We start from the raw sequence: 12,049 nt of genomic DNA on the forward strand, positions 1-12,049 counted from the left end.
AAGAAAAAATATTAAAAGCAGCAAGAGATAAACAACAAATAACATACAAGGGAATCCCCATAAGGTTAACAGCTGATCTTTCAGCAGAAACTCTGCAAGCCAGAAGGGAGTGGCAGGACATATTTAAAGTGATGAAACAGAAAAACCTACAACCAAGATTAGTCTACCCAGCAAGGATCTCATTCAGATTTGATGGAGAAATTAAAATCTTTACAGACAAGCAAAAGCTAAGAGAATTCAGCACCACCAAACCAGTTTTACAACAAATCCTAAAGAAACTTCTCTAGGCAGGAAACACAAGAGAAGGAAAAGACCTACACTAATAAACCCAGAAGAATTATGAAAATGATAATAGGAACATACATATTGATAATTACCTTAAATGTAAATGGATTAAATGCTTCAGCCAAAAGACACAGAATGGCTGAATGGATACAAAAACAATACCCATATATATGCTGTCTACAAGAGACCCACTTCAGACGTAGGGACACATACAGACTGAAAGTGAGGGGATGGAAAAAGATATTCCATGCAAATGGAAATCAAAAGAAAGCTGGAGTAGCAATTCTTATATCAGACAAAATAGACTTTAAAATAAAGACTATTACAAGAGACAAAGAAGGACACTACATAATGAGCAAGGGATCAATCCAAGAAGAAGATAAAACAATTGTAAATATTTATGCACCCAACATAGGAGCATCTCAATACATAAGGCAAATCCTAACAGCCATAAAAGTGGAAATCGACGGTAACACAATCATAGTAGGGGACTTTAACACCCCACTTTCACCAATGGACAGATCATCCAAAATGAAAATAAATAAGGAAACACAAATTTCAAATGATACACTAAACAAGATGGACGTAATTGATATTTATGGACATTCCATCCAAAAACAACAGAATACATATTCTTCTCAAGCGCTCATGGAACATTCCCCAGGATCGATCATACCTTGAGTCACAAATCAAGCCTTGGTAAATTTAAGAAAACTGAAATCATCAACTATCTTTTCTGACCAAAATGCTATGAGAGCAGATATCAATTACAGGAAAAAAAAAAACTGTAAAAAAAAATACAAACACATGGAGGCTAAACAATACACTACTAAATAACCAACAGATCAGTTAAGAAATCAAAGAGGAAATCAAAAAATACCTAGAAACAAATGACAATGAAAACATGATGACCTAAAACCTATGGGATGCAGCAAAAGCAGTTCTAAGACGGATGTTTATAGCAATAAAATCCTACCTCAAGAAACAAGAAACATCTCAAATAAACAACATAACCTTACACCTAAAGCAATTAGAGAAAGAACAACAGAAAAACCCCAAAGTTAGCAGAAGGAAAGAAATCATAAAGATCAGATCAGAAATAAATGAAAAAGAAATGAAGGAAACGATAGCAAAGATCAATAAAACTAAAAGCTGTTTCTTTGAGAAGATACACAAAATTGATAAACCATTAGCCAGACTCATCAAGAAAAAAGGGAAAAGACTCAAATCAATAGAATTAGACATGAAAAAGGAGAAGTAACAACTGACACTGCAGAAAAACAAAGGATCATGAGAGATTACTACAATCAACTCTATGCCAATAAAATGGACAACCTGGAAGAAATGGACAAATTCTTAGAAAAGCACAAATTTCTGAGACTGAACCAGGAAGAAATAGAAAATATAAACAAACCAATCACAAGCACTGAAATTGAGACTGGGATTAAAAATCTTTCAACAGGGCTTCCCTGGTGGTGCAGTGGTTGATAGTCCACCTGCTGATGCAGGGGACACAGGTTCGTGCTCCGGTCCTGGAAGATCCCACATGCCGTGGAGCAGCTAGGCTCCGTGAGCCATGTCCGCTGAGCCTGCGTGTCCGGAGCCTGTGTTCCACAAACGGAGAGGTCACAACAGTGAGAGGCCCACATACCGCATTAAAAAAAAAAACAAAAAACCTTCCAACAAACAAAAGCCCAGGACCAGATGGCTTCACAGGCGAATCTACCATACATTTAGAGAACAGCTAACACCTACCCTTCCCAAACTATTCCAAAATATAGCAGAGGGAGGAACACTCCCAAACTCATTCTACAAAGCCACCATCACCCTGATACCAAAACCAGACAAAGATGTTACAAAGAAAGGCAACTACAGGGCAATATCACTGATGAACATAGATCCTCAACAAAATACTAGCAAACAGAATTCAACAGCACATTTAAAGGATCATACACCATGATCAAGTGGGGTTTATCTCAGGAACACAAGGATTCTTCAATATATGCAAATCAATCAATGTGATATGAAGAAACTGAAGGAGAAAAACCATATGAACATCTCAATAGATGCAGAAAAAGCTTTTGACAAAATTCAACACCCATTTATGATAAAAACCCTCCAGAAAGTAGGCATAGAGGGAACTTACCTCAACATAATAAACGCCATATATGACAAACCCACAGCCAACATCATTCTCAATGGTGAAAAACTGAAACAATTTCCACTAAGATCAGGAACAAGACAAGGTTGTCCACTCTCACCACTGTTATTAAACATAGCTTGGCAAGTTTTAGCCACAGCAATCAGAGACGAAAAAGAAATAAAAGGAATCCAAATCGGAAAAGAAGAAGTAAAGCTGTCACTGCTTGCAGATGACATGATACTATACATAGAGAATCCTAAAGATGCCACCAGAAAACTACTAGAGCTAATCAATGAATTTGGTAAGGCGGCAGGTTACAAAATTAATGCACAGAAATCTCTGGCATTCCTATACACTAATGATGAAAAATCTGAAAGAGAAATTAAGGAAACACTCCCATTTACCACTACAACAAAAAGAATAAAATAGCTAGGAATAAACCTACTTGAGGAGACAAAAGACCTGTATGCAGAAAACTATAAGATACTGATAAAAGAAATTAAAGATGATACAAACACATGGAGAGATATACCATGTTCTTGAGATATACCATGTTCTTGAATTGGAAGAATCAACATTGTCAAAATGACTATATTACCCAAAGCAATCTACAGATTCAATGCAATCCCTATCAAATTACCAATGGCATTTTTCACAGAAGTAGAACAAAAAATTTCACAATTTGTATGGAAACACGAAAGACCCTGAATAGCCAAAGCAATCTTGAGAACGAAAAACGGAGAAAGAAAAAACAAATCAGGCTGACTTCAGACTATACTACAAAGCTACAGTAATCAAGACAGTAAGGTACTGGCACAAACAGAAATATAGATCAATGGAACAGGATAGAAAGCCCAGAGATAAACCCACGCACATATGGTCACCTTATTTTTGATAAAGGAGGCAAGAATGAACAATGGAGAAAAGACAGCTTCTTCAATAAGTGGTGCTGGGAAAACTGGACAGGTACATGTAAAAGAATGAAATTAGAACACTCCCTAACACTATACACAAAAATAAGCTCAAAATGGATTAAAGACCTAAATGTAAGGCCAGACATCATCAAACTCTTAGAGGAAAACATAGGCAGAACACTCTGTGACATAAATCCCAGCAAGATCCTTTTTGACCCACCTCCTAGAGTAATAGAAATAAAAATAAAAATACACAAATGGGACCTAATGAAACTTAAAAGCGTTTGCACAGCAGAGGAAACCATAAAGAAGACGAAAAGACAACCCTGAGAATGAGAGAAAATATTTGCAAATGAAGCAACTGACAAAGGATTAATCTCCAAAATTTACAAGCAGCTCATACAACTCAATATCAAACAACCCAATCCAAAAATGGGCAGAAGACTTAAATAGGCATTTTTCCAAAGAAGATATACAGATAGCCAACAAACACATGAAAGGATGCTCAACATCACTAATCATTAGAGAAGTGGAAATCAAAACTACAATGAGGTATCACCTCACACTGGTCAGAATGACCATCATCAAAAAATTTACAAACAATAAATGCTGGAGAGGGTATGGAGAAAAGGGAACCCTCTTGCACTGTTGGTGGGAATGTAAATTGATACAGCCAGTGTGGAGAACTGTATGAAGATTCCTTAAAAAACTAAAAATAGAATTACCATATGACTCAGCAATCCCACTACTGGGCATATACCCTAAGAAAACCATAATTCAAAAAGAGTCACATACCACAATGTTCATTGCAGCTCTATTTACAATAGTCAGGACATGGAAGCAATCTAAGTGTCCATCGACAGATTAATGGATAAAGAAGATGTGGCACGTATATACAATGGAATATTACTCAGCCATAAAAAGAAACAAAATTGAGTTATTTGTGGTGAGGTGGATGGCCAGAGAGTCTGTCATACAGCGTGAAGTAAGTCAGGAAGAGAAAAACAAATACTGTATGCTAACACATATATATAGAATCTAAAAAAAAAAAAAAAAAAAAAGGTTCTGAAGAACCTAGGGGCAGGAGAGGAAAAAAGACACAGACCTAGAGAATGGATTGAGGACACCGGGAGGGGGAAGGGTAAGCTGGGACGAAGTGAGAGAGTGGTATGGACTTATATATACTACCAAACGTAAAATAGCTAGCTAGTGGGAAGCAGTTGCATAGCACAGGGAGATCAGCTCAATGCTTTGTGACCACCTAGCGGGGTGGGATAGGGAGGGTCAGAGGGAGGCCCAAGAGGGAGGAGATATGGGGGGATATATGTATATGTATAGCTGATTCACTTTGTTATAAAGCAGAAACTAACACACCAATGTAAAGCAATTATACTCCAATAAAGATGTTAAAAAATATAAAATAAAATAAAATTTAGAAAAGTATTATGTGGTAGTCAACTGCAAAGAAAAGAATTGCTAAACAGTACTTATACACTGAACGTGACCAGTATTACTCTCCTGTGGAATTCATTCTGTTGCTTTCTTACATGGCTTCCCTCAGTAACACTCGATAGGCTGAAAATGATAGGAAAAACATGTATGATTTGGCTTAACTTTCACGTGGCACTGGTAAAGTAGTTAAATTGGAAAGGTAAGAATAACAGAATTCTAGAGTGTTACTGAGAGCGCACTGCAATTCCCTTAGCGGATATTTACTGAGTACCTATTACTTACCAAACACTATGTAAGATACTAGGGGTTTAATAGTGACAAGATGGACAAGTTACTTCCTGCCAGAGAGTTTAAAGTTTAATGAAAGATACAGACAAATAACCAACAATAATATATTTTGATAAATGCTGTAATGAGTAGTTCTCAACTGGGGGCAATTCTGCACCACCCCCCTTGGGGTCATTTGGCAGTGTCTGGAGGTATCTTTGGTTATCAGAACTTGGGGGAGAGGGATGTGCTACTGGAATCTAGTGGGTAGAGGCCAGAGATGCTGCTAAATATCCTATAACATGGAGGACAATCTCTAAAACAAAGAATTATGTACATCAAAATGTCAATCATGCCAAGGTTGAGAAACCCTGTCCTTAAAGTACATAAGAGGTACATCAAATCTAGACATGGGAGATCAGAGATTTTCTAGAGACAGTGGCATAAAGGATGAAGAAAATATCCAAGCAATGGTGTGGAGAAGAATTTGCACGGCATGTACAGAGACCCAGAGGCTAGAAAAAGCATGGCATAAACACAGGGATTAATAGCCATCACCATCACCACAACTACTTAGAGTTTCTATAACAGATATAAATTTTAAAATACAGTCCTCATTAAAATCCTATGTGTCAGATATTATTTCCATTTCACAGATGAAGAAAAACTGAGGCACAGAGAATTAAATAACTTGCCCAAGGTCACACAGCTGGTGAATGGTGGAGCTGGAAGTTGAATCTAGGTCTCGCTAACTCTACTAAGACCATGACCAACCTCTAAATTCTACTGCCTTTCCAAGCTGACAGGGGCTGAGTCTGTTGGAGGAGAGTAAAAAGTGACACTAAAGGTCGAAAGGAAGCACATTAGGACAGACCTCATAAGCATGTGAAGTAGTTTGGAGATTACCCTGAAGGCAGTGGGAAATCACTGATGGATTTTAAATCAGAGAGTCACATGATCAAATCTGCTTTGAAGAAAGATCACTTCTAGCTGCATTGTAGGGAATGGAGTGAAGGAAAAGAGACAAGGGATGTTATAATTCATGAATCCAGAGATTATGGTATCCTGAACAAGAAAGGTGACAGTGAGGAAAGAATTCAAGCAAACTTCAGGGATTAAAACTCCTATTTAGTGATTGGTTGGAAGCCAAAGGAGAGGATGACATCCAGTTCCCAATCAGGGCATGACAGTGGACAAAAGTGCCATTCAGTGAGTATACAACACAGCTGTTTTGATGAAGTGAATATAATGAATTTATTTTGAGATCATAAAATTCACATCTAAATGGAAAGGGAAGAGGAACAGCCTGAAGATAATAGATAAAATGAGATACGAGAGGAGGTAGAAGAACTGGAGGCAGTTATGAGGACACTAAGTAGATTTAACTGAGATAGGGAGGAAGAGAAAAGGCTCTGGTCAGAGAGATCAGTTTTAGAGTTTGAGATCTCGTGGACCCTTCAGTTCATGTGGGAGTTACAGAAGAACAGAGAAAATGTTAGAGTTAAGGAAAGCAAGGTGTGTTGGGACTAAGATGTTGCATATGTTAACAGTATGGATGTGGAAACCTTTCAGAATGATGAAAAGAGATAAAGTAGAGGTTGCTATGGACTGAATGTGTGTGCCTCTCCAAAAGTCACATGTAGAAATCTAACCCCCAATATGATGGAATTAGATGGTGGGCCCTATGGGAGGTGATTGGGTCATGAAGGTGGAGCCCTCATGAATGGGATTAGTGCCCTTATAAAATAGACTTCAAAGAGTTCCCTTGCCCCTTCCACCATGTGAAGACACAGTGAGAAGTCAGCTGTTTATGAACCAGAAAGTGAGCTCTCACCAAACACTGAATCTACTGGTGCCTTGATCTTGGACTTCCCAGAACTGTGAGAAATAAGTGTTTGTTGTTTAAGCCACCCTGTCTAAGGTGTCTTTGTTATAGCAGCCTGAAAGGACGTGACAAGGGGGAAAAGTGTCAGAGGCTAAAGCTCTTAAAAAGTGTCAAAGATCTTACAACTATTTTATAAACCCAAGTGATGGATGATTTTCTTTAAAAAAAATGTCAAATAGTGTCTTCTAGATTGAGAGTTTATATTGATTAAAATTAGGGAGAGAAGAATCAATGATGATTTCAAAGAGAAGTGGTAAACTAATTTCAAAGAGGAGTTAGGAGTAGGTACGAAAGCAAAGGCCTGGAAACAGCAGTATGGGGTGATATGAATGCTGACCCCTCCATCACAGCCACATGAGATGAAATGAACAGCAAAGGGCTTCACTGGAGGTTTTGAGGGTCATAACATCAGCAAGGGACAGCTAGAGTCAGTCTCCAAATGAAGAAGTAAGAGTGTTTGAGGAAACAAAATACGTTACGGCATTTGGTCAGAATGAATATAAGTTTCAAAAGGCATAGGGGCATTATGAGGGTCAAATGGTCTAGGAAGAGTTAAAGATGATCTGGATAGAGATAAATGGGTAAGGCAATGACTGAGGAGCAGCTTAATATAAAGTTGATTAGCCCAATAGTTTAATAAAATAGTGATGCTATATATGGCTTAGACCAATGCTATCTAAAGCATTTTTTGTGATAATGGAAATGTTCTATATCTGCACTGACCAATACAGTAATCACTAGCTACATGTGGCTACTAAGTACTTGAAGCGTGGCTAGTGTGTTTAGGGAAAATACATAGCAACTTTAATGGTTTAAGGTGTGGCCCCCAAACACAGCAATGAATCATCAGTAACCTCCTACTATTCAAAGTGCTTAGAACACTGCCTGATCACTAAGTGTTAACTATTACTGTCATTATCATTATCATTAAATGTGTTTGACTTAAGCACACCATGGATACAGACTCATAGCTAAAGATGCTATTAAGTACACATATATTATTATTGTGGCATATCTGGATGTTCTCAAACTTATCCCAGGTATAGAGGAAAAACATCTGTCTTCACATACATGAGCATACACAAATGGGTGACTATGGGTGCTAATAGTTTCACTTAGCATTAAAAGTTATCGGCAAATAAAAAAATTAAGCATACAAGTCTCTCACAGTACTGTATCACATCATAATACTATTCTTTCAATAGTGATACAGCAAGAGAATTTGCAGGGGAATAAGAATTCTCCAAAGAGCAAATTTGTTTAATTTAGAAAGTCAACATTAACGAACTGGTATTCACTTTGTGTGTTTGGAAAAAAGGGTTTAGTTATGGAGAATAACCAAACAAATACTCAGAAAAGAAAAAAAAAGGCAATTATGGCATGCTTTTGTTTTAATTTTATTAGACTTGCCTTGGTTTTCTCAAAGTTGGCCTCCTCAGTCATTTGCACAGCTTGTTTCACCTGCTCATAAGCACTGACTTCTCTTTGCTGCACCTCTGTCAAGCTGCTCCTCACAGAAACTAGTGCAGACATTAAGTCATCTCTTTCTCTGTCAGCACAAAAAGAACATTGAAAACAACAAATGATCAAATGATCGTGTATTCATACGTCAGGAAAAAAAAGCATTAATATGTATTAGAAGAAGAGCCAGGGCAGGCCAGCTCAGCACATATTCAAGCACACCCCAGAGAAAGACCCTCTGTCCTCACTTGGTGAGGGGCAGGCAGAGCAGCCAGAAAAGCCGTGAGCGTTCATGGCAGGACTGCATCCACGTGGGATAATAACCAATTATAGAGAGGACTGGCACACTGAGGGCTGGAGAGGGAAGCCCAAAAAAGAGGAAATTAATTTAAAAATTAAAAAGGTGGGGGGAAGAAAAGGAGAAAAAAGTAATAAAGTAGGGAAGGTGGGGATTGTACTTCAAAGTAGAAGTAACCATGGTAAGAAGGGACTACTGAGATTTTGTTTACACTGCCGAGTCTCCTCTCTGCTAGAACAAACATATGTCCTTTCCTTTTCATCTTCCTTCACAATCCTCTTTTTCACCCTTCTCTATGAATTAAAAACTTTCACCTACTTATGAACATATTTCTTCTTTCAATGGGTAGTACTGTTGAATCACTCAAGTGCCCTGGTTACACATATAATGTTCATTATTTTACAAAATCTTATCCCACGGGTTTTGACACTTGCCTAGATCCATCCCTTCCTTAGCAATTTTCAGAAGTACCCTAGGCTAAGCTATTTCTTGGGGATAGAATTGAACTGAATGCCAAAATGCGTTGGCATGTAAAATAGTAAGGATCCAATCTTATGGATTAAATAAATCCATATAAAAGTCTACATGGCCAGCCCAATGCCAGGCCTGAGTGAGCCTCTCACAATGGGAAATTTTACAAATTTACATGATGTGAGAATGAGAGGGCAGTTCTCCAAGCTACCATCTTCCAAGGCAAAAGTTCTTTAACTGCTTAAAAATACCATGGGAATATTTTGATGAATATGATCAAGGAGTTTTTCAAACAAAACAAGCAATACAGCATTAACCCTGTAACATGCCATCATGATCCAGATGAAAGAGCAGCTGAGACAGAAGATGAGGTAAGAAGCATGGGTGTCAGTTCTGGGATGAACTAACGAGCATGTAGTATTTAAGGAGCCTAGTGTAACAATCAGAGCAAAAAGGAGAAAGTCCCTGAATAATCTTGGCCAATGTTTAAAATAAGGAAAAGAGAGAGTTGGGCTGATATATACATGAGCTTCATCTTGAAATATGGACTGCCTAAGAAGTGCCTTTAATTCTTAAGTTATTCCACAGTTGCTAGCAGTTTTAAGCTTTATTAAGCATTGTTAATAAGTATTATCACTGTTTTTAAAAAGAAAGTCTAGAGGGCTAACTACAACATTTCCTTCTTCCTCATTTCTGGGAAGTTCCTATTCATAGTCTTTCAAAGCCAGCTATACAGAAGATTGCCAATCAAACAGCCCCAAGTCACAAGCTGGACTGAAGTCCCAGGATAGTACAGTAGTAATCATTTCTCCTGTCTGAAAAGTACATTGAAGCTCTTCCAAGGCACTATGAGCTACAGAAAGGAATTTAATATAAAGCAGTTCCCATTTGAAAGTATTTTGATCATTAAGAAAGAAAGAGCGGTTATTATTGCTCTTACCTACTTCATGACATAATGAGGTCTGAGTGGAAGGCAGAAATTAAAAAATACTATAAGGACTTCAAACCAACTTTTAAATTATATCCAATGTACTCAGCAGCCATTAAGTATTCTCTCCAAAAACTCCCAAGTGCCCTAACAAAGCACCACAAACATATGGGTTGTCTGGTCTCCAAGTTGTGCCTGATCCTCTCCTTTTCAGCTGCCCAATGTTATGTCACAGAGTCAATAAATTACATGCTAAAAAATCAACAACGTAGCTTAAAACTAGTGTTACAATACTACATTTTGAATAGAGACCAGGCAACTCTTTTGATTTATCATATTTGGGATATAACTTTTTAAAAATCCATATTAGAGTCATGCAGGAAATACTATGATACAGTTCTTTGAGGGTTCAGTCTTCTAATTATGTTTCAAACTAGAAATCCAAACGTAAAAAGTTTTGGTCACTCTTCAAAGTCAGCATACACTCAGTATTCAGCATTCTGCATTAGTAAACTGAAAGAAACTGAACACCAGCTTAGGTCATATAGACAAAGATTTTCATTTATAATAAAAGCAGAAACCTTCCATAGTATACTGTTATTAAGGTAGAACATGAGCCAATGACATGCTGACAAAGCAGAAAACCGAACTGAGAAGGTTAACATTTATTTTAAGAGGCTAAGAGCTGAAATTTAGGATAGAGACAAAGAAATATATAACTGAGCAAGAATCTAATTTCTAAATGACTGCCAGACTTGGAATCAATGTAAACACTGTAGCTTCCTTTCAAAATATTTTTCTCATGACCTAAAAGGATAATATGAAATGCTATATAATAGGGGGAAAAAAGTTTTTTATTTGTTGATTGGTTTTGTCAGATTTAGTTTATCTTAGACTATCCTCTTTATCTGCATGACTTTGAATATGCTTTTTCCATTTAAAAATTAATTTTCATTACTTTCTCCTTATAATAAATTAATTACCAATATGGTTAGAGACCTATTTAACACATACTTTCCATTTCAATGCCTTCTTCTACTTCTCCAGTGGTAATCACTGTTAAATATTGTGTTTATTCTTTCATATCTTTTTCTATGCATATGTATGAACCTGGAGAAAATATATAATAAGGTTGTGAATGGACCTCTGAAAGAATACAAACAGTTTCATACCAGGTATGTCTTTCTCATCTTGTTTTATTTTTTTCCTTCAACAACATATTTTGGAGCTTAGTCCCACATTAGTACATATAGATCTACTTCAATCATTTTTTTTGGCTGTGCATAAAATTTCATAGTTATCTCAACTGCAGTTTAGTTATTCTTCTTTGAAGGATATTTAGGTTGTTCACATCTAAAAGAAAAACCTCTTGTTTTCTCCTACACCCAGTTTCTGTATTCACAACACTTCTGATACCACATGTGTAGGTTTTCCACATACAGCACTTCTCTTAATTCTCAGTGGACACTAACTCAATTCTGACACTATCTGCCTGGAGTTGGTGCAGACCCCACAGGTTAAGGCTCAGTCCCACAAAACTGTCCTCCACTTTAGGTGCCAACTGCAAGTCCCAGGTATCTTGTATCTCTGACCAACTGGCCAGAAATCATGGGCTCCCATGACCCCTTCTAGGATTAAATACTTTGCTAGAACAGTTCACAGAACTGAGGAAAGTGTTTTCCTTACTATTTCCCCTTTATCATAAAAGACCCAACTCATGAACACATAAACAGAAGAGATGCCTAGGGCAAGGTATGTGGGAAGGGGTGTGGACCTTCCATGCCCTGTCTGGGAGTGTCACCCTCTACCACCTCAATGTTTTGACCAATCCAGAAGCTCCCTAAACTCCATTGTTTAGGGTTTTTATAGAAGTTCCATAGGCATGCTTGATTAAATCACTGCCATTTGTGACTGGACTCCATCTCCAGCCCTTCCCCTTCCTAAA

The 12,049-nt window shown here is 37.5% G+C and overlaps 1 protein-coding gene across 1 annotated transcript in view; it reads right to left on the reverse strand.

The window, feature by feature from the left end:
* Positions 1–12,049, reverse strand: part of SDCCAG8 (SHH signaling and ciliogenesis regulator SDCCAG8) — a gene marked incomplete at its 5' end in the record, with an annotated part of 265,292 nt that overhangs the window by 192,424 nt on the left and 60,819 nt on the right. Inside the window, one exon of the mRNA XM_079726777.1 lies at positions 8,357–8,495. Coding sequence (XP_079582903.1) covers positions 8,357–8,495 — 139 coding nt within the window. The remainder of the gene's footprint in view (positions 1–8,356; positions 8,496–12,049) is intronic.

Source organism: Hyperoodon ampullatus, assembly GCF_949752795.1.
Source record: "Hyperoodon ampullatus genome assembly, chromosome: 2".
NCBI lineage: Eukaryota > Metazoa > Chordata > Mammalia > Artiodactyla > Ziphiidae > Hyperoodon > Hyperoodon ampullatus.